This window comes from Eutrigla gurnardus (genome assembly GCF_963514095.1).
Source record: "Eutrigla gurnardus genome assembly, chromosome: 11".
NCBI lineage: Eukaryota > Metazoa > Chordata > Actinopteri > Perciformes > Triglidae > Eutrigla > Eutrigla gurnardus.
This window is the reverse complement of record NC_139925.1, coordinates 12,657,300-12,680,923: the sequence shown is the minus strand read 5'-3', so window position 1 is coordinate 12,680,923 and position 23,624 is coordinate 12,657,300. Positions and strand designations below refer to the sequence as shown.

Here is a 23,624-nt window from a genome sequence, read left to right as displayed (position 1 = left end):
AAAGTATTTCCTGCTTTTTAAATAAATTATTTGCACGTATCGGAATAAATATATATGACTGTACAAACAAAATATCAAATGTGCAAAACAGCTTTGATGTGCCAGCAGTAATTAAAATTAATATACAATAAATATAGGATGACACAAAAGCAAAAGTTGGCTTTAAATATTTTTAAATTTGTACATTTAAGACATTTTTTTCTCTAAATGTAATAAAGCAAATGTAAAAAAAACATAAAAAAACAACCATCGACTGTGACTGCCATATGATAATTGTCTGGCCACTGAATGCAGCATTAAAATGATTTCAAACAGTATGGCTCAGAAGATCCAGCAGAGGGGGCTGCTTACTGCAATCATATGCTGATTAATTGAGCTTGATTCTCCCCATGCTGCGAACATAAGTTGTCCCACACTGTAGGCTACATGTTGGTATGTGGATAAAGGTTACGAGGCTTTATCGCAGTCACCTTTTACCACAGGTAGCCCTTCACATCATTTTTGATGAATATTAAGAAAACAGTGATTTTCTGATTATCCCTCATCAAGCCTATATCAAACTAGGTTATGTTCATTTTTATTAATGGTGCATGTTGCTCTCTAATTAGCTAATGAGAGACAAAAAGCAGGTTTAGAGCAGGAAAATGCAAATGACTCTTAGAAAATAGCACAAAAAAAGTAAATGGCAAGGCTGAGAATCATCCCTCATTGAAATGTCAGAGATAAATGGCTCAAATGTCACATCAATTAAAACGGGGGACAGTTAGTAGTTCATTAAAGAGAGAGCCATATTGCACCGTCGGGTACCGTTGCCAACCCTTACTATCTGGGGCAGACTGGCAGCGGGTCCAGATGGCACGGAAATCCTCACAGATTTCAAAATGGTCTCTGCAGGGGTGGCGTTTTCTCCCCCGCTCCCACCCTCACCGCTGAGACGGGGTGTGGGCCACAGGCCCACGCCGGCCTACACATTCCAAACGGAGGCATGCAGAGAGCTGAAGGCACCACGGAAATAAAAAATAAAGCTGCAGATGACAACAGACACTTTTAAACAATACATGACTGATGCCACACACTTGGTCATAATGACTGAAATATATGCCTCAGTTAAATCTATGACCGCTCCAGGCAAAATAAGGCAACTCCCTCTCCTTTAAAGCACATAAAACTCTAATAAAAGGATGCTGCCCCATGTGTTGTTCATAATAACACGCTGACTTTATTAGTTGGTAATACGTAAGATGTTATTGGTTGTTGGCGTCACATAGGTGTTTTTTTTTTTTTTCTATCCACAAACATAATGCCTGGGACCCTGAAGACCTCACTGTCACGGGAGATACAGAATTGGTATAAATGTCTCAGCTATAAGTGTAAAGATAACAGTGTTTGACATTAATGTTCAAAATATGCATTCTCATGTTTTTTTCCCCTGCTGTAAAAATATCAAGCAAATGAAATATCTAAATCACTACCATTACTAGTCTTCGGTGTGCTGGGGACCCCCTGAAGGACCCCAAATCCCAATTTGAGACCTATTAGACAAGCCTTCTGTGTCCGTCCTTGGCAGGGGGGGGCGGGGAGGAGCGGAGACGTCATACCGGCCAATCACAGAGCGAGGGTTGACTTTTGCCTCTCGTGATTGGCCAGCTCGACCACGCGGGAGACACAGGAAGACCATTTCCGTGAACGTTTGTTTTGCAGGAAGACGAAGGAGAAGCGCGTGTCGTGACGCCGTACTGGATGCTGAAGAGGCTTCACTGTAAGCTGCAGAGCTAATTTACGGTGTTAAAGTTACCCTGACGAAGTCTGACATAACCTGCAGTTCAAATGTTATCCGTTTACACTCACGCCACCGGCGGCTATCTTTTGAGTGAGTCCGTGCCTTCCAATGGCAAAAACTTTATTTATCATGTCGACATTTTGTGTTTCAAACAGTTTTATGACCCCCACGCACTCAAACAACTGCGTCAAGCGTTGCTAACGTGTCGGCTTGAAGTTCCTCAATCTTAATAAAAAAATAATAATCTTACAATGACGACACGTGTTGCGTTTGCGCAGTCACAGCGCGCTTTCTGCTCAATTAATAACGCAGCTTTGACCAGGAACTAGCCTAATGAGAAACGAGTCAAATGATTGACGAGCACGAGGTTTGCTGCCAGTGATGCTGTTTTTTTTTTTTTAAACAACACAAGCTGCTCGTTGCTTTTTGCTGTTCCTCACCGCGAAGAGCTGGGTAAACATCTCCAACAATAAAGTAGTCACTTAGACCAGTGCATCGCACCGAAAACGGCACAAAACATGATAGCATTATTTTAATCAGCGTAGACTATTAGCCGAGGCCATTATTGCTAAAGTCCATTATTCTATCTATGAGTCTATTAGCAGCTTTTGCTAAATGGCAGGCAGTGTTTCCAGCGCTTATCCAAAGTGCACTGTACCATTGTTTGGCTCGGAAAATTCTCGCCTTTATTGTCAGTTCAGGCAAACCCCCGATGAATACAGTGAGAGCTGCAAGAGTAGAAACAAGAAAGTTGAAGCAGACGCATTTGTGATCGCATACCATGACAGATGTGTTGGTGGTGTGTGTGTGAAGAGGGGGGGGGGGGGGGGGGGGGCAACAAAGTCTAAATGAAATACTGTAAATGCATGACTACTTTTTTTTTTTTATCACATAACCTTTGCTTAATCTAAAAATATATATGGGTTTCTATCTGTTCTTATATTAAAAGTACAGGCTGGGTTGAGCAATGCTGTGTTTTCATATATTCATTGTTTTAGGTTTGCAACAAATATTAGGCTATTTGAATTATAGATTAGTGTAAATGTCAGAAAATAGTTAAAATATCCTTCACATTTTCCTAAAGCTCTAGATGACATCTTCAATTTTTTTTTCTTTTTGTCTAACAGCCCAAACAGCCACCGAAATGCACTTTGCTATCACACAAGACAAAGAAAAGCAGCATCTGAGAAGCTGGAACTAGAGAATGTTTAGTATCTTTGCTAAATAAAGAAAAATTATTAATTGATTATCAGAATAGTTTCTGGTTGCAATTAATTGGCTAATTGTTTTAGCTCTATTTAGTTTTTTTCTTGCTTGATTATGTAAGTATCCTGCAACACTGCATCTAGTAAGTATTACACGTTTCAAATACATTTTGAAACTGCAGTTATTCTTTGGCTACAGCTTCTCAAGTTTGAGCATTTGCTACTTTTCTCTGTTTCATATATTTGTAAACTAAATGTACTGTTTGACAGGAAAATACAATAATTGTGAAAATGTCACATTGGATTCTGGAAAACTGCGATGGACATTTTTCACTATTTTCCGACATCTTATGGACTAAATTTGTTTGTTGCCCAAGACAATAATCAGTAGAATAATCAATAGTGAAAATAATGATAGGTTGCAGCACATCGCACAACAAAAACATCAGTTGAAATATATAGATGTGAATTACGTGCACTATTAAAAATGAAAGCGAGCGAGAGAGAGATATTGTATTTGTACCCTTTAGACACTTTTCAGATCAAGGTTCCAGGAAGGAAAGGTTTCCTTGGTTGAAACTCTTACAATCAATGTGACCTTTATTTATTATAACCCCCATCTCTCAAAAACTCACATATAACATAGTCAATCATCTCTCCTTCCCTCAAAGTAAAAATAAAAAAGGAACTGCTGTCTGGTTATTGCCAGTATCCATCTCAGTCGTCAGAAAAGCTGCACGTTTTTGCTGTTGTTAAGGGCTGGAAACCAGAATCCCATCGGAGTTGCACCCTAAGGAACAAATTTAATGCTAGAAAAACATCCCGACCATCAACCAAAAATGACGGATTGAAAATAATGTCGAGCTATCTTGGGAATCCCCCACCAGACAAGGGAACAGACTGCATTGTTTTTCTCATTTATGTGATATATAGAACAGAAAGAGGGGAAAAAATGGGCGATTTATTGGTTAGATAGGCGTATTCTTTTCCATGCACAAAAGAAATATTGGATAGTAATGTCGGGATCAAGTCACATCATGACATTGTTTGGAGGCTAGGTGTTCACATATGTAAGTCATCATCCGTTGGTGGCCCGCTAGGTTTTCAATAGATCATTCAATGCAAATGTGTGTGGGAAATTGTGAAAGTTGCCACATGAATATGTCAATGAACAGGGTGTAATTTGTGCTTCCTTAGCAGGGCAGCGAGATGAAGAAGCAGAGGGAGAGCCAGTGCACTCAGAAGACCATCTCATTGCTGAGCCCCCTGGGGACGATCCAAGTCAGCGGATGTGAGAATGGTGTGCACACCATCCAGATCCTAATGGATGTCGCACCTGCTGAAAGGTACTGTACAACAGCCGGGCTGGTGACGTGATAAACAAAGGTGTGAAATTTACAGGCGGACAGAATCCACTCCTGTGATGGAGTGCCACCATTCCTCATTGGAAGCAGGGCATTTTTGTAGATCCCACAAGAAATATCCCGGAGAAAGTTGGGCAAATATGAGCAGGCACTAGAAATATGAGGGGCACTAGAATACAGTTGGGCTCGAAATTAGATTTCTGATGGCATGTGGTTGTGATTCTTCCCGCAGTATATTTGAAATTTCAGGAAAATAACTTGTTTATTACCCACAGGGGAGTTGATTAGAGCTGATGTCTGTAGGGTCAGCAGAGGCCATGGGGAGCATGGACTGTTGGCTCCTGTTTATTTATTTTCCCCTCCGAGTCGCATGCAGTAGTTCCGAGTGTCAAGCGACACTCAGAAATGTAATATGTGATTCCATTTCATGCCCTGCCCATCCCTCAAAATTGTTAGAATGTTGACAGTCTTACTGGAGCGATTGAAACTGATTAAACTCAGCGTTAATAAGTACTTATTCCTTATTTTTACAGGTCCACATCCTACATCTCAGATTAGTTTTGATTAGATTGAAATTAAATATCCATGTATCACATATTCGCATTTGATAAACTTGAATGGTTTGGGAAATTAAACCATTTCCAAATGCAGCCGGATAGGACGTTATCCTTTTGAAAATGTATGTTCAAATTCTAATTTATGGAAACCCATTAATAACCTTGTATATTATACCTCAACACGTGTTTCCTTCTCAACTGTCTGCTATTTCCTAAAATTCATCAAGCAGTAAAAACATTCCACTTGTTGTTAATGAGTTGAAGTGAGAAAATTAATAATATGGAATTTTGATTATGGAAGATGTCCTGTAACCATGCACAGGCACCTTTTTCTCCGTCTCCTTGTGAACAGGGTTTAATTTGTGTGTTCGGGTTCAGTAGGAATATGCAAATGAATTTAATGATTCGCATCACTAGATCATTTCTCAGTTTAATATCATTTGCTATGTCGGTCATAAGTGATGCTTCGATCATCCCCGTCTGTATGTTCTCAAAGGTGTGAGCAAGAAATCGTTAAACCAAATGTTTAGATTTGATCGCGACCGGTTGAATGCGACTGTTATTGTCGTAGGACGGGGGGAACCAGAGCCACCGCAGATATATGGAGTAACTCGATGTAAACAGGCATTAAGGGAGGCGAGATAAAATGACAAAATATAGGCTTATCTTTGCAACCGGCTTTACATGTAGATCTCACAAAAGCCCGCCTGTAGCAGTAATAGTTCAAATCAGCCATTTCCATTGATTTATTTATGACATACTAAACAAGGCTCTCTCCAGCTTTGTATGTGGTGTGGTACAGGCTTATGAAGTCAGTGTGATAAATGATCTCTAAGAATATATTTTGGATAAGGGAAATAGATAACTATGCATAACCTGAAGTCGAACCTACAGTTCTATATTTGTGAAAGTCGTAGCTTTGTAGGTTTATACGACTGTGTTTGCTTTCTGTTTTTTTTTTTTTTTTTTTTTTTTCCCAGAATTCACAATTGGTTGGTGTTGAACAGCTGGTGCAGCAACAAAAGCATATGTGGCATTGATAGATAGTTATTGATAAATGCCATTATAGCTACATAAACGCCCTTGAAGTATTGCTTACACACCATGACCGTCAGCTCTTTCTAATAGAAACGTCTCAAGCCCCTTTTGCTTCCTAACTGATCTTAGGAACATTTCCTAAAATCAACCTCCTCTGCCAGTCTAACGACAGCCCTGAAGGCACCATCAGATGAACAAATTCATTACATCTCAACAACCCCTGTTGGGGCCCTACGCACCAGTCTCCCTGTTAACCAGCTTTTTCCACCCTTTTAGTTTTTAGCATGGCCTCGGCGTTCACAGAAAAATGATACGTATTTTGTTTACAGGAGATTACTATTATCTGAAATATGATGCTTCTTGCCTCTTTCATACAGAGCACAGACACATAATATAGAGGAAATCATAGAGTACTTTTTTATTAGGGTGAAAAATGAAAAAAAAGGGCTGGACTCCTGCCCCGAGACATTTTGTGAGCATATTATTTTACAATGCTTTGATCAATTTGTCTGTCAAGCTGGCTGAGATGTGGGGGAGCAGGAAAAAAAAAAAGCAATTTAGCTTGTGAGGTCCTCAATAGAAATGTACTACAGGAGCCTGTGTATGACATGTTGCATTAGAACCTGAGTAGCCTTTATTGCCTGATAATGTCGCGAGGCAATGCTGATATCAATCACCCTTTAACAGCCAGCATGATGTGTTTTATGAAGAAAGGCGAAAAAAAACATAATGCATGAAGCATTTCTTGGAAAATAATTGATTTAATTCTGAGCTGAGGGATTTCTACTTTTAACAACATAAAAATATGATGTCGGAAAAAACAGGCACAAAATGGGCTAGGAGCTAAAAATTGTTAAGAACAAGCCTTTTGCATATGCTCCTATAGAAAATTGTAATTAATTTTACACGGATAAACATTCTCAGTCTCATTTGCATATAGATATAAACAATATATTTGTGCATCTGAATTCCCAGCACACATGAGTCACGTGGTCTGCCTAAAATCCTAAGTGGCTAAAACCAAAAATTATCATTATACTTCCCAGGCCATAAATCCGCCTTTTCTCTCTGACACAAAGCCTTATAAATCTGTGTCTGATTTTTCACATTGCACATTGTTTTTAGTTAATGATTTTCATCTGTTTGTTGTTGCTGTGATAGTGGGGAAATGTACCATATGCTCCGGCAAAAGACAAATGATTAGCAAATGAAATTCTGGACAGCTGTCTGACTGAAAGCGTTTGGTTGATAGCATTCTGCTACCATAATTAGCTTAAGCTTTGGGTTAATTAACTTTCTACCTGGATATGCATAATAATAGCATTCTGCAGAAAGCCAAGGAGCTTCCAGTATATCAGCAGCAAAGGCTGGCGTTTTATTTTGTATTTCAGCTGCATATTTCAATTTCAAGAGGCGATTTAGCGCCGGAGCATCGTCAAATATTGTAGATTTTACTCCCCAAGCCAGATAATTCTGAAACAATAGGGGTGTATTATGTGGCAGAAATGCCATTTCTGAATGTAATTAAAGCGGATGAAAGCAATCACCAATTTTTAAATGCTTTTGTCTAGCACTTGTAAAAAAATACCCATCAAGAGGAGAAAAGAGGCAAGAGAACCCCCAAGTCCTTATATAAGAGGCCTTTGAGACTGAAGTGAAGTACAACAGTAATTAGTCTTTTGTATGAATTTTGCCGGCCATGCTCATGATTAGTTAAGCATATGAGAGGACTGCAGGACTGCATTGGTCTTAAGGAGGAGGGTGTTAAAGTCTATTTATCACCAGTTATCCTCACAGCTTTCCATTATCACTGACAACACTGGATGGGGCCTGAGAACAGCCTAATTGTTCTGAGGTGGAGTGTTTTTGTGTCAAACCCGTCACCTCAGTCACATTGGCATTCATAAGCAGCCAGACATTTTCCATCTATCTAGCCCTAATACCCAAGCTGTCACAACAGCTTTTACACACTACCAACGCTAGTGTGAAATATCTGAGGTGATGCATTTATCGTTTTTCTCACACTCATGTAGTGTTGTGAATCAATGTCCTGGTTCACACTGAATAGCGGCGTGGTAAATGTGTTCCCTGTTTGAGGCCTGTTTACATGATATGCTCACACACCAGGAACCATATCAACATCTTTTTCCTTTTTTTTCCCCATTATAATTTCTTTCTCCTCCTCTCTGTCTCTTTCTCTCTCTCTCTTGTATTAAGTCTGACACATACTTTTATTAAATTTCAATTATTATTTTTGCAGGATACATAGACACGACTGTGTGGTAAATAAACTGCTTGCATTTGTAACTAAAATGCGCCGTCATACAAACAGTGATCTGCTGAGATATTGAATGAAATCATCAATAAAGCAGGGGAGAGACTTTTCGACGTGGTCCCTTTAGAAATGGCATGAATAATTCATCGTGTGATGATATTCAGATCATTTTTTGTTCTATTTTTTACCGCGGCCTTAGAATATTGTTTTGCATGTTGTGAAGTGTAGTACTCAGCTGCGTATTCATTAAGGTGCTGCTCCCACTGGCCCTTGGACCCATCTGTGCTCTGCGTTTATGCCTTAATCTCTCGGGACCGTCCCAATCAGGCTGCATGTGCCATTTCCTGTGTAAACCAACACCTGTGTAACACACTACCTGTAAACCGCCCCACGCAGACGAGACACTGACATTCACTCAGATGAAAATCTGCAAATGTTGTGGTTTCTAAAGCAGAAGCTCTAGGGTGAGGACAGCCGAGTGAGAGTTATCCTTCACTGTAGAGATGCGGCTAAAAGCAGCTCCTGCAGCTTTTTTTTTTTTTTTTTTTTCTTCCCTGCTGTCGACCGGGAAGTTTTTCCGGCATGCGCTGGTTTGTTTTAGAACTTGATTGGATTCTATATCTGCAACATGCAGAAGTGCACAGTGTGCGACATACTGAGGCAATATGCAGAGAGATGATTCCGCTCTGACATCTTGGAGAGGAGTACGAGTCAATTATGCCCAAGTGTTGTTCTTGCTTATCTTCCTGCGGCACCAAACAAGGATTTAGTCAAGGATTTAGGGGTGAGGGGGCGGTGGTGGGGATCATGGTAAGCGGTTCACAACAAAACACTCAAAACTCCTGGGAGCGGGCACTGATTTAAAAATAAATTACAGAAGACGAAGCGCTAACACTCAAGGGCCCTCAGCAGTGCTGGCGTACACAGGTGAAGATTAGCCTCCTCGCTAATCAGAGGAACAAGGCAGTAATTTGCTCTGAACACAGACAGTAATTAGGACTTGGTGACACTGGATTCCCATAATGCCTTTGTGCTTGACGTGGTCAAATTTTGACAGAGGCTATCCATGCAGGGTCACTGTCCCTCCAGTCTCTCGGCCCTCTTCAGTTGAGGCTCTAAAAGGTCCCTGCAGTTACAGGGGATCCCTAATGTACTTTATGCCTCCCTCACTGGCTCCTTACCATTCGGGTAATTGGAATCTCTTACTATGGCACTTGAGAATAGAGGCTAAAAACACTATTTGAAACTGCTCAGTAGTCTGTTGTAGATAAACATTGCTGCTTCGGGGTGTGTGGATACACTACATAATGGAGTAAGAGTTAAGGCTCTAGTAATACATGCCTTCACTGACTCCTGTGGCTAGCCAGTTGGGAGAAGACCTAATTGTTGTGTGCTTTGTTGCCGACTCCGCAGTATTTTACCACCACCTTAATGTATTGGATTGAGTGCCGCGGCCTCTTCGGTGGACATCCGCTAATAAGAGTTGTTGGATATCTAGAGAGCCGTTTATCCGGCCCAGTTGTTTTTATTTTGAAACGGTGGAGCACAAAACGTCCCCCCCCCCCCCGAACAGAATAGGAAGCATTCCTTACAGCTAACCGCTCCAAAAGCTCTCGACTTTAGTGCTGCAGTAGATAGATAGGCATCTGAATGATCTTCAAATGGTTGAACGAGCCGCATTGAGCAAGTGGCTTACAATTGTATCACAGCCTTTGGCTCAGAGACCATCAGGATCTTGACATTCATAGAGACATGCTGTATTTTTTTCCCTTTTTAGACAGTCATTTTAGGCTTTTTTCATGCTCTCTTGAGTCTTTGACGTCTCTGAGTTAAGTATCTGCAGCTATAAGGCTGAGGAAAATATTGGACTGCTCTTGGCCTTTTCTATTTCATCCTCTGACCCGCCATGTTACCCATGATCGGTGAAGGAGAACTCTGGCAGGCTGTGTCAAAAGTGACAGCCGATCGAGTCGGGATGAGCGCCATCACGCTTCACAGGATGGAGGCATGAGTTCTGAGTTTTTCCCCTTTTTGTGCAATATACCATTACACCCTTCGCCAGATTCCTTTCAATTAGATCCTGTGGTTAACCTGTTTCATTCTTACGTCTGCAGCTGATAGAAAAAGTCTGACTGAAGTCTTGTCCAACTACAGATGTATACAGAATATGCCAAAGGAGGTGGACAAATATAATGTCCGCTATTCTGCCTTTGTTCCTTTTGTCTCCTTTGATTGTTTCATCCAGGATGAGTGAAATAACCTCCCAACATTTTATAAATGCTCAATTCATTCCTTTATATTAGAGTCGGAAAATAGGTAGAACTTCAAATGACTCCCACTTTACGTGGCAATGATTTATGGTAATTGGAAATTGATTGTGACAGGAGCACAATATTAGAAATTTTCTCAAATCACAATCTTCTGTCAAGGGAAATATTCCTTTTAGTGCAGCAGATCCTGGCTAGTTTGGAATTAGTTTCATATTTCTTTACTTGCGATGAAATAGTACGCTTGAAGGGCATTGAAGAAAAATAGGATTTTAACCAGTTAAAAGATAATAAGTAACCATTCTGCAAAAATTAAAACCATATATTCAAACTTAAACACCCTTGTTAGGCACAGTTATTTAAATACTGTATCTGATCTCCCTAATTTTAATTCTGGGTTTTTATACAGGGAACAGCAGGCACTTTAAGACGATATAAAGGTCGCTCCTCCTTTGAGAGTTCCTTTCCAGCAAGCCATACATTTAACACACATCTCTAATCCCTCATTTGAAGTTGCCGAGTTTCTAACGTGCCAGTCCGGACACCATAAAGATCATGTGATGCTCCTTGATTTGTAATTCATTTCCAAGTGACTGGAAAATGTTGCCAGCGCATGAAGCTACATCTCCACTGCCCGCATGCTCTTTAAAATACAATCCCCCACTGCACCTGGAGGTGACAGACTTCAGCTCAACTGATGTTGTTCCACTTTTATTTATTTATTTCGGCGGTTGTTTACCGCCCATAACATGTACTGCATTGCATTAACTTTTACCACTGTCAATGTTGTATCACTCAAAACACCTTTTGAAGCCGGCGCATCCATAGCGGAGGGCTGAGGGGAGAAGGGAAAATTAGCCACGGTGACAAGTCTGAAGTGTGAGCTGGAGGTCAAAGGTGCCGAGCCTTAAGCAAAGGTGCTCTAGCCTTTGTCCGGTAGATTGTAAGGGCCTGCGGGTCCAACAGGAACATTTCCACACACAATATCCCCGAGCTGTCAGTGTGCAGCGGCTGGAACATCCTCTCAGAGAGAAAGAGGGGCTGTGGAGGGGTAGAGGAGGCGGTGGTGGGAGGAGGCGCGCTGGGGGTGGAGGGGAAGGGTGGTGGTGGTGATGGTGGTGGAGGGGTGTAGAGAGGGAACAGTGGCCTGAAGATCCTATGAGAGAGAGAGAGAGAGAGAGAGAGAGAGAGAGAGAAGTGGGGGGATGGTGGGTGTATGTCTGGGGGTGAAGGTGGTGGGGAGCCAAAAGAGCTGGGGTGGGAGGATAGAGAAATAGAGAGGGGAAATGAGGAGGGAGAGCAGGGGGGAGGGAGGGGAGGGAGGGATAGAAAGGAGAGACAATGACAAGTAGGGGCTGGCTGGGCACTCACCCATGCCGACAGAGATTGCCATGAGCCATGGCCATTGTTTGAGCGGGTCTCAGCACAGGACCTGCCGGTGGGTTTCCGAGTTTTCACCACTCAACTATAAACTGCTGTGTGGTTTATTTAGAAATGAGAGTATTTACACCTTTTACTGTATTTACACCCACTGTTAAACGGCACCCGGGAGATTTTAATCACACAGCCGCAAACTAGCAGGCAGAGCAGTTTCCCTGAAAACTGACCTGCTCAGTCATAACACTCCAGTAAACCTCAGCTTCACATGTCCAATATAAAACGTTGCTCAAACTGTGACCCGCAGAAGTGTAAAAACACTTTAGTGCCGTGTTGTTACGGGCGGGCAGGAGAGAGACGGTCTGTGTGTTTAACAAAGTAAATGTCTATTATTAATACCATACAGGATAAGCCAATTTTGAAAAAAGGGGCACTTAAATGGTGATATTATTTATTTATAAGTCCTGTACACCAGTTAATGGAATTGGCGGCCTGCTTTAGATCCACAACACAGCTTGAGGTCCACTTTGCAGTAATGCACATGCTAAGAGAGGACCTTCCCAGTAGGGTCTTTAAGTGTCAAATATGGGTCAGTCTGCTTGCATTGACCTGGGGGGTGGTCAGCAGTGGAGAGAAATTCAGCTGTTAAGTGATGCCAACTCAACCATCGGCAAATTCCTCCAAGCATCTACTCATGCTAAGATGCGCGTCCAAGTGCAGCGCTTTTGCTGGCCAGCACCGCTCTGGCCAAAAAAAATCCATTTATTCTTGTCATGAACTATAAACTAGACCCAAGCAGAGTTGAAACTGTTGTTAACGCTGTGCTCTTAACTTTTTTCCCCGCAACAGCTGCAAGACTTTTGAAAACTCTTTTCTTTTTCTTTTTTTTTTCTTTCAGAAACTGGTTCTGCTTCCTTGAAGTTGTTTGAAATAAACTGTTAGCGCCGTTCCTTATGACCCGACAATGTTTTCTTTCATACTCTATCATGCTGCACTCCATATAAATAAACATCTACTTCTTGGATTACTGTCTTTATATTTTTCTTGACTTTTCCGCGTTTCACAGCTCTGTTGTCCGTCACTGCTCGGTGACAGGAGCCGCGGCGAGAATGTAGACATTTAGATTTTAAACACGTCTCGTTTAACAACTTTAGTTTTCACTCTGCAAATTACGCCATTTTGCATCTGTGTCACCCGTGGCGTGTTATTACACTCTCGTGACATATTTTAGCGCCATTCAACCAAGAATTGGCTATTATGATTGCTCCTCTGATCCCCACCTCAACTCCCCTTCCTGTCTTATATCCCTCGCAGGAGCAGCGAGGCCCCCCTGAGCTGTGTGGTCAACGATAGCCCGGCAGAAACGAGCCCCGAGTTGCAGAGCTGCGTCGAATGGCTCCAGGCGTACTTCAGTGAGCCGCAGACCACTGGGAGTCTCCCGCTCCCTGCCTTTCACCACCCCGCCCTGCAAGCAGGTCTGTCATGGATAAATATTTGCAGAGCCATGACTGGGATCAGGCTTTCACTCTTAATTGTCAGTTACATCACTTACACTCACTGGCTCACTGTGTTATAATGAAGTATTTTATGGCTGAGAGAGAGGGAGAGAGAGGGGGAGAGCGAGAGCGAAGGCACAGCGAGTGAGTGGGTGAGCGAAAGGAGAGAGAGAACAGAACACAGAGCTGTAACTTGGTTCAGTAATCTGTGGCAGCTCTTACCACGCGTGTTAGTCTTGGCAAGCTTTTCCATGATTCTTGGCACATTCTTTGAAACTGATCGAATTCCACTCTTGACATTTTCAGACAGGAAGCTTTTTTTTTTTTCTTTCTTTTTCTTTTTTTTTTCTTTTCAATGACAACATGTGAATGGTGGTAAAGTTTGAATGAGCTTATTGTTGGCTTGACCAGTCACCTAGGGCGAGTAAAAATGAAAGCAAGCCCAAAAAATTGACAATTAGTGTCCTTTTCAACTGGTAGCTGAAATGATTGAGGGCGCCGAGGAAAAAAACGAGGAATTAATTATCCCTGACGCTTTTTGTTTGGGGGAAACAAACGGCACTCGCAGGCTGACAACTCATTTTGAAATCACAAAACTTATCGTGCTGGTGCCGCGTTTCCAAAACAATTACAGTCTATTTCTTTGTCGCACTCAGACGCTTATTGCATTTTAACTTAAAGATTTTCCAGAAGTGCTCATTTAGACCCAGAAGCACACCTACACAGGGAAAAAAAATAACTCTTAATATATGCATTTAACAATTGTGCCTTCCTTCCCCTGCAATCAGGCCTTAGTTGCTCTCTAATTTCATGCAGATCTGCAGTGCTTGAGTGATGGCATTTTCAATGAGCAGGTACTCCATCGAGACCCTGTATACAGCTATGAGTCCCACGCTCCCGCAAAGGCAATGCAGAAATACATCAGGACCAATTACGATATCAACTTTCAGTGTGATTCCCTTCGCCACCAAGTGCTTGTGTACCAGCCCCAGGCTCTTTCAAATCGCATCTCATCTGAAGTCTTTGGGGTTTTAATTAAATTTCAGGATAGATGGAATTCTTCATTAGTACCTGATCTGAATAGGTGATTGTGCTGTGTTCCACCTCTCTCCCTCGCCTGTTGTTTTGGGGCTCAGTAAATACAGGGTTTAGGCTTGGATTGCTCTCAGTAGTCAGAACCATAGGCCATGCCGGTATAAAAATGTTAAATGTGAGCATCAAGAGTATTTGTCTTTCGAGGGAGGAAAATAGTTTTTTTTTTTGCTTGTTAATTCACAAATATTAAGGATGCCATACCGCTGTACACATTTCTACTCGATCTAGTCATGCAGCCGCTGTTTGCCTGTGAAAAAAAAAAAAAAATACAAGTTTAATCAGGTCATTACAATCTGTGACAACCAACTTTTGTTTGCTCAGTTATCTTGTGGGAGAACCTGAACGCGACAGCGCTCTCCCAGCACTTGTCATGTAATATTGAGTTGTGACCTTCACTTGAAGTGTTGCCATGTTTATTTACACATTTCTGACAAAACAAGCCACTTTTCATATTAGCTGTCACCATATACCTGAGCAACAGAGGTGACATGAAAGGAGGCGCGAGGTGCAGTTTTCTATACTGTCTTACTGATTGTCATGTGCAACATCACACGCAAGTTTGGTCGGAACGGCGTGTGCGCGCTCGCATTCACCCCCTCAGAAAAACACAGACACCATCACGGCTTCTTAAAACGATGCATATTCTTATCTCATTAATTATACATCCATATGTAACAGACGAGAGGATCTTAGTCTCGGTAAGCGGCACGGGGAATATGCAGGGAGGGGGCCCAGGCAAAGGGGGGGAAGGGCGCTCTTCAAAGCCCAAAAGACTGTGTTCCTGCAGGAGGCTGAACCTCCCCCTGTGCACAGCACAGGCCGAGATGAGACGCTCACCACGACTCGCCCCTGTGATGTGGAGAGGAATTAGGGAAATGAACGTTTTCAGAATATCGAATAATCAGAGAATCATCAGCACCCCGTCAGCCTTCAAAAGTATGGATCCCTCAAGACTCGAGAGACACTTTGACTGGGAGTCAAAGTCTTCCCTCCCATTAGACACAAAGGATAATGAGGTAGCTGCGTTTCCACTATTGTCTTCTCATTGTCACAATCATGTATGAGCTGACTGACAGCTGGAAGTCATCTCCCCAAATCTATCATTAGCCGGGCTGATGGAATTCAGTTTATTGTTATAGTTATTTTGCTTCTCCTTTCGAATTGCTCTCATATATAAAATTATGAGCGGATCGATCATATGTGTCGATACCGTCATAATCAGTGGATCTGTTTGATTTTTACTCTCGATCAATCTGTCTCTGCCTCTGCAGTGGCCCTATCACCTAGCCCTCATGGTAGTGTAATGACCTGTGACATAATTATGGGATGTCTGTAAACATGTAAGTGCTTCCTCTCAACTTTTATTTAAACAATTGACATCACTGCACCCAGATCTAAAGAGGGTCCTGACCCCAGACACACCGTATTAGTCTCTTTATGAAGTATGGGGCTAGGGGACCGCTCTCCAAATCATTGCTGGTCACCTCGAGTGACCCGCATGAAGTCTCTGTCACTAGCACTGATGAGGGCAAAGTTCTGTAACCTCTGCAGCAGCAGATGAAAGCACAGACACTTGTTTTTGTCCAGATCTGTTGGAGATGTGAATCCTCCCTGGAAAAACAGCTGCTCGGGGTTTAAAAAAAGGTGTAAACGGCCCCGTAGCTTGTTGCTCGGTCCGCTTGAAGGCGAAATCGCCCGACTTTGCTTGTTTGTCAATAACATTTGCATCAGCAAGGATTTGCCACAGCCATTGTCTGGGCAAGTTGTCATCCACACACCAGTGACAAAGCGATCTCAATACGTACCGCGCACATCATGTGGCCAAATCTGAGCTTTATGAGGGAGAATAATGCATAAAAGAAATTTCAGGGGTGTATCTTATCACCTCATAACATTAAGTCTGTCTGTGTAAGAGCCCGTCATCTCGTTGACAGCGTGATTATTACCTGAAAAATTATTAAACAGTACCTACGGGCCTTGTTCAAGACAAAGAACTCACATGGGTGCGCATCAATCAAATATATCCCCTTTAGGTTTTACACTTATTCCCCCCAGTTTAGGCAAATTGCCTTGTTCGCGTGGCTTTGTGTAGCGGAGAGTGACTATAAGGTAGCGAGGGAGCCTGGGGAGCAAAGGATGTTCACTCTGTAGAAGAGAGACAGGGGTGTGACATGTTTTCACACAATGCCAATTTAGAGGGATTTCTCATAGATCACTTGTCATGTGCTCTCTTAGACCATATAAATGAGAGAGAATGGGAGATCACTAATTGAATTTTCATGACTGAGTACATGTATGTACTAGAAGAATTTTACCCCCCTCTTGATAACGAGACTATTGTTCCCCATCTTGTTCTCTGTGCCCCCCACCCCCCAAAAAAAGGAATCTTCCTACGCAAACTGCATCAACGTCTTAAGGTTTTTTCGAGATGCTTCACGTTTTCCCTTTTTCTTAGGCGATCAGAGCTCGACAAACATGCCTCTCAGTCACTGCCTGGTAATCCAGAAAAGAAAAAAAAAAAGATAATGCTACCGCTAAAGTGCTAATGAAATCAAAGCCGTTAATGTGGTCGGTTAAGCTGCAGATGATTTGAAGAATTCCGCCATTTAAGTGAAGATGATATAATGAATCTACTCTGAATAGAAAGCAATTAAAAGGACAAATTGGTCTGATTAACCTCAAAGTCATCCCACTGCCACAAATGGTGTGCAACATTCAAATTATTATTATTAAAAATCTGGAGCAGATTTGCAGTCTTTTTGGCCTCTCTTAATCCTTTTAAATGAAGGAGCGAACTTTTTTAATTTTAGCTGTGACCTTTCAAAGCATAACCTAGATTTTTCTGCCATGGAAATAATTTTCTCACATCAGCTTGTGTAGCATGTTAATACTAGTTCTAAGGTCAAATTGAGGGACTTCTATGTATTTAGTTGTTTTAATGAGTATTGTAAAAAGGAGATTCCTGCAGAGCCCCTTGGAAAAAGGCTGCTTGGACATGATGAACTATTAAGTTGATCAAAATGGAGCGCTGTCTCCAACTTTTGATTCAAATTCAAAACACCGGTTTGTTTCAAAGAGTAAAATCAGCACTAAAGTGTTGTCTTGTTGTCAGCTTCGCAGGCGGCTGTCTGATTAAATAAGGAACTCCCCTCTCTCCTCTGTTCTTCTCCGCCTGTCTCCCGCTCATCCTCGCTGTCCTCCGCTCTGTGACGAAGACGCGTTCACCAGCCGCGTGTTGCAGGTACTTCTGAGGGATGTGAAGTTTGGAGAGACGGTCTCGTACAAGCGCCTCGCCGAGATGGCGGGAAACCCCAGAGCGGTGCGGGCAGTGGGAGGGGCCATGAGGAGGAACCCGGTGAGTGTGCCGTTGATTGACAGGCTACTCTCTCACTCACGTTATTAAGTCGGATAGGGGAAGTCATCATTTTTAGTATTAGTTTAAATGACTTGATGAACCTGCATGTTGTAAGCTGAGTCAATGGTTGATTAGTAATTATATACGGGTAGTAAATACGGAATTTTACCAGTAGCTATTTTAATAATCTAGTAATCATTTGAGTCACTTTTCGAAGCAAAAACGCTTCTAAAATGTGAAATATATATATATTTTTTTCTCAAGTCAAGCACAATATTGTTTGGTTTTGAAATGTTGGATAGTGTGATTTATTTATTTATTTGTAAATTCAGATACATCTAGAAACTAAATTGGTAGATTAATCTAGTTGCTGCTCCTATTTAATATTCTAATGTAATTTGGATGATGTGAAACACAGAAACAAGTGTCATGTCATGCTGTAATTGCATATAATAGTTAGGAGATTTTACATGAAATGGTGAATGGATTAATGATGAAACAAAGACATTAATATGTAGATATGTTTTCTATTCTGTAGGTACATTTAAACATATATTCAAATAATCACGTAACTCAAAATCTATAAATAATGCTAACATAGATTTTCAGTCCATCTGCTTTATTTCAACACTGCCTACAACAATGTACTCCACTTTAGTTTTCCAATAAAACGATGGCGATACAGGATACATAGTTTAAACTGTAGGTGTGTTCCAATATGAGCAAAACGGAAAAACAAACGCCTCCCCCTGAAAAGCAGCACAGACGTTAAAGTCTCCATACAGCATATTTTTTAAGCCCACACCTGGAGTTCCTGTACGCTCAAATCTGCACTGTAGACGTCCGCTGCAAATCTCCGATTCTTGTAGGAAACCTGGCCCACATCATTTTGCCCATGAATCCACTGTGTACAAAATGGAGGGCTAGAGGGCAAGTGGTGTGTCTTCTTTTGATCAAACCCTTTGATCAAAGCCCGTTTAGCTCTGCCCATGTAGTGCTGTGGGCACCACCGGTGTGCTCTGTGAGCCAGAGAACGCTGCTCGTACAGAAATGCAGCCAGTGAGATGCTCGCCCTCATATGTGCAGTGAAACAGCTTGTGTACATCCTCATCTCAGCACCACGCTTTTCCTCTGACACTGCTTTTTGTTATTATAGTAGGACGAAAAGTCATTTTAATACTTAAAAAAGGAACATGAAAAACAGAATAAATTCAAATATACCACAAACACATAGCATTTGTATATTTTTTAATACTATGCACTAGCCTCTTTATACGCTTTATATGTTACAGTAGCCAATGGCGTTGCTTTTGGATGACTGTATAATATCTCCCAGTCTTGTGTTTTACAGACATTTCCGTCCTTTTGTCAGGGAGGCTGGGAGCCTGAGCCCTCAGCTCCTGATACAGATCCAGAGTCAGATTGTCAGTGTCAATTACTTGTCAGTAGCGCTGCTCCACTCAGGCTTCAACTGTGAAAAGCTCAGTGTGCTCAATCGATCCTCGCCTCTCTGTGGCACTTCTTCTTCACCAGGATTTGAGTATTGATAAGCCTGGCGTAGTGCTCTTTTCCCCCCAAGTGAAGAGGCAGATCCGCAGGCCTTGAGGGTACCCTGCTCTCCCTCCAAACCCGGGGAACAGTATTGATCCGAATACTCGAGCAGTATTTCTCTGTCTGCAAGGTTAATCTGGGGCTCGGAAAGTTTTATTGCTGTTGATATGGGAGCGGGTTTAATGATGGATTTGAACTGAAACACGCTGCACGTCCAACTTTTATTTAAAAGACTCGGGGTGCAGCCATCGAGTCAGGATAACTCTGCTGAATTGGAGAACTATAATCACTATGCAGCGGCGGTTGGGATGTTGTTGCTCTTAGTTTAACTAGAAGACAATGAGGGCACCATTAAGAATATTTTGAAAGGAATAATTGCTGCGATACATTCCAACCATTGCCACTCTTCTTGTTCTGAATTCACAATGATCGAAGTGTTTTAGGCTTGCTTGTTTAATCTTTCTCCAGCCATTTAGTTTACAAAGAACTCAGGACCCCCCTGGCAGTCGTCTGCAACAAGAGTAAACGCTCCACCGACTTCCTCTTTTTAATGATCACAGGGTTATCAGATCTTAATGTTGACACCCTCTCGATTGAATATTCATCCTGCTGGTGTTTTTGCCCATTAATTTTTGATTGCTTCTTTGCTTTACACTATTAAAGAGTAAAAAACATTTATACCCAAAGACTGAGCCATCACCCTGAATGTGGATTTGTGCAGGATCAAACCAGACACTTCTGGTGTGACACTTTGTTTTCATGCAGTGCATGAACATAAAAAGCGAAAAAAAAAAAAAGAAAAGTGCAGAATCATATTTCCTGCACGGTGGTTACTTTTAAGTCACACCGTTTATATGGTAAATCAGAGCGTCTTTCATACATAATACATATCTACAATCAACACCTCCAACTGGTGTGCTGCTGTGACAATAAATGTCAACATGAGAATAAGAAAGCAGTAAAGCTCCAATCTGTATTCCTGTTGTTGTTGGTTTTTTAAATATTTTTACCAACACATCATACTTTAATGGTAGCGGTACTGATCCTTTACGGAATTCATATTTTTAAAGCTTAACATTTTTTTGCAATCACCTTTCTAAAAATAAAAAGAGTAGAAGCAAACATTTCAAAGTGTCTCTGCGTGTAAAAATGTTTGCATGTAATATTTGCAGAACTTCAACATGTTTATTTCTTCAGAGTTTAATTTCCTCTCTGTCTGCCTTTGCCAGATTCCTCTCCTCATCCCCTGCCACCGAGTCATTTCTAGCAGTGGACAGAGTGGGCCGTACATGAGCGGCAAGGGCGACCATCTCAAACAATGGCTGCTCACCCATGAGAGGCAGAATAGGGAAGGCTAAAGCATGACAGAGACCAACTGTCCTTCATTCAACACACACACACACAAGGCCGGGATTATTTATTTTTTTAAACACAAAACAGGGCCATAAAGTTTAGCGTGCTTGGCACACTCTGTTGAACAACTGGAGCTGCTTGTAGATATTCAGTTTATTCTTTTTTTCTTCCTTTTTTTAAATCTAAGAATAGAGATGCTGCATAGTTAATGTGATACAGAGTTGTTGCAGAATTAGAATGTACAAAAATAACTTAAACAGAGAACAGTAGGAATTACAAACATACGCTCCCGTGGGTCTCCGTTGCGTTTGCCAGATAGTGCTGGAATGGTTTTTCTAAAGAATTATTATTCCCTTAAAAATATGTCTCTTGCATTGTTGTTGTTGTTGTTGTTTTTTTTTCCTAAGCAGAATTAGTCTTTGTACCTCTCGTTGGTTTTTTAATTTCCTGCCAAGTGAATGCTTTGTTCAACATCCAGTGATAAAGGCTCTGAATTTTACTGCTACAAAGCTTTGTAGTGGAGCATTTGTTTTGTCTTCATTTAGATCTCATTGTTTGCTCTCGCCTTGCAATCCACCTAGAGTGGGAGACGTCTTATGCATTATATACTGTACTTTTGTTTGCATTAGACGTGTTTAAATAAATACATCTCCAAATGACAAAACCTGCCTTTTCATCATTTTAATTGTGCTTCATTTAAAAAATTGATTCCATGTAGTTCTCTCAGTGCAGCTCATGATTAATTATGCTGTATGTCTTCTCTCCTCGCTGCAGCTCTGGATGTCAGAGCTCCTCTTTTTATTTCTGAGTAGTGTTTTCCATTAGAGGGCAGTACAGAACGGGAAACAGAAGTCAACATTTCAACCTTGAATTCATCCTGCACATTTAATCTGTAACTTAAAATGTTTATATGTTATTTTAGTTTCATCACAGCCCAGTTTAATCCCTTTGGGATAAATTATTCTCTCTCAAAACGACCATATGCTGAGGGCAGCCGTGGTGTATGTGTGTTAAAAAAATAGCAGCTGCTTTAATTGAATATGTGCTGTATTTTTTATTTTCTACATTTCCTCCCGATGATCCGTTGTAACATTGACAGTTTAGTCTTTTCCCCCCCTAAATTCTTGATTCTCCTAACAGTCTAGTGCAGCCCCAGAGTCACCCTTACTTGCCCATAGTTATTCCCCTTCTGTTCAGCCCAGGTAGCCTAATAATCCACCCTCCGAAAATAACCTCGGCTCTAACCTTTACACAACCAATTCAAGTGGCCCCCTCGCTGAATACATTTGAACTTTGCCTGCATTTTTGAATTTCTTATCCGTTTCCTTATCAGCTCCGTGTGGCTGTCTCGCCCGTGCTGCTGGACTCACTTACTCTGCCGTTGGAGCGCCATCGCAGCGTAGATGTTGAGGCAGCAGACAGGCAGATGAAGAATGAGACTCAGTCTGTGGTTTCACAGAGGGCTAATGATGCCTGTGGTGACTACAGGCTACAGTCAGCCCCCTAACGAAGGGAGCTGTGACACAGCCACAAGGGGTCCCATTTAAGCCAGGCGCACTCTGAAGTGCACTGTAAGCACCCTCCTTTTTTTTTTTTTTTTCTTCTTCTTCTTGTGGCTAAGTAAATTCTATGGAATGCTATGAATTTAGCAGCCAGAGAGAAACTGATGTCTGTAGAGGTCTGTGGCTGATTTTCAAAAAAACAAGTCCGGCATCAAAGCTTCAAACATGCTGCCAGTAATTGGGCGTGTAATTGCTTTGGTACCCAAGGAATCTCTTAAAGATAATTCATACCTTTTTATTTTCTCAATTTTTACATTTTCATACGGATTTTAGTATTTATTAGCATGATTAGCAGTGCCGTTATTATTATTATTATTATTATTGTTATTATTATTGATATTGTTATTTTGTCTGTATTATTTTGTGCTGGTATTTCCACCGTGTGTTCCACTTCCGTATCACGCTGGCTCGGAGATAAAAAGGAATTAGATTAAAAGAGGCCGAGACGATCTCATCATCCGCACTGTTAATCTCTGTGAAACCTTTAATTTTGGCCTAATATCTGCCTCCATTTCAGAGATGGAGACTACATGAGTGCGTGTGCTTGCGCGTGTGTGTGTGTGTGTGTGTGTGTGTGTGTGAGCATGTGGCCATGCGTGTTGGTGTGTGCACATGTGTATGTCCATATGTGTGTGGGTGAAGTGGATGATATTGAGTCTGACTTCATAAATCACCCAGACACTGATAAACTCCCCATGCACCCACACACCGCTAATGGGCAACCCTTAAGGAGTGTGAGTGTCTCGTGCGGCGTTTGATTCAACATTTATTAACCCCCTCACACACACACACACACTCACATAGAACACACACTCATTTGAGCCCCAGAAAGAGCGAGGATATAGTCGGTGGCATCCGTAGCGTTATAGTGCAGGGTTCTGACCTGGCTGGGCTGTATTAATCATGGCCAGAGCAAGAAGCAAGGTACATTTTAGCTTATACAGCCACAACAAGAGCCTCTGCATCTCCTAACATTAAGTTTCTTTCTCATAACTTATAACCTGTCTCCAAGTCCCCACTCCCCATCTCATATCCTGGCAACCCCTCCTCATTATAGAGCAATTTTCTGCCCCCACATCAAATACAAACACTCTGCGCTTCCATCTCTCGCTCTTCATACATGTCGGCTCATAATTCTAATGTTATCACAAACCCGCACCCTTTGGTACGAGTCGCGGGGCTTAGCGGGGACCCTGCAGGAGCGAATCCGGCAGTCACATCGGTGATTCATAAATAGCTGCTTTTATTCTACCCTAAGAAGTTTGTGTGCTTAAAAAAAAATAAAAAATAACAGTGAAACTTTTTGGAACGTATTAACTCAGCTGCAAGCGGTGCACTGCTGCTTGGAA

General features: G+C 41.7%; 1 protein-coding gene across 4 annotated transcripts; it reads left to right on the top strand.

The window, feature by feature from the left end:
* Positions 1 to 1,658: 1,658 nt before the first annotated feature.
* LOC311020665 (methylated-DNA--protein-cysteine methyltransferase-like) lies at positions 1,659 to 21,377 on the top strand. Of its 4 annotated transcripts, none has more exons than XM_084020861.1 (5): positions 1,659 to 1,759; positions 4,183 to 4,331; positions 13,178 to 13,338; positions 17,670 to 17,809; positions 20,590 to 21,377. In XM_084020861.1, exons 2-5 carry the CDS (start codon positions 4,195 to 4,197, stop codon positions 20,716 to 20,718), a joined length of 567 nt encoding a protein of 188 aa, XP_083876987.1. In that variant the 5' UTR covers positions 1,659 to 1,759; positions 4,183 to 4,194; the 3' UTR covers positions 20,719 to 21,377. The 4 variants fall into 4 exon arrangements, with proteins under 4 accessions (XP_083876987.1, XP_083876989.1, XP_083876988.1 ...); XM_084020863.1 differs by having other exon boundaries at positions 1,677 to 1,759; positions 4,186 to 4,331; XM_084020862.1 differs by having other exon boundaries at positions 1,745 to 1,870.
* The last annotated feature ends 2,247 nt before the right edge of the window (positions 21,378 to 23,624 follow it).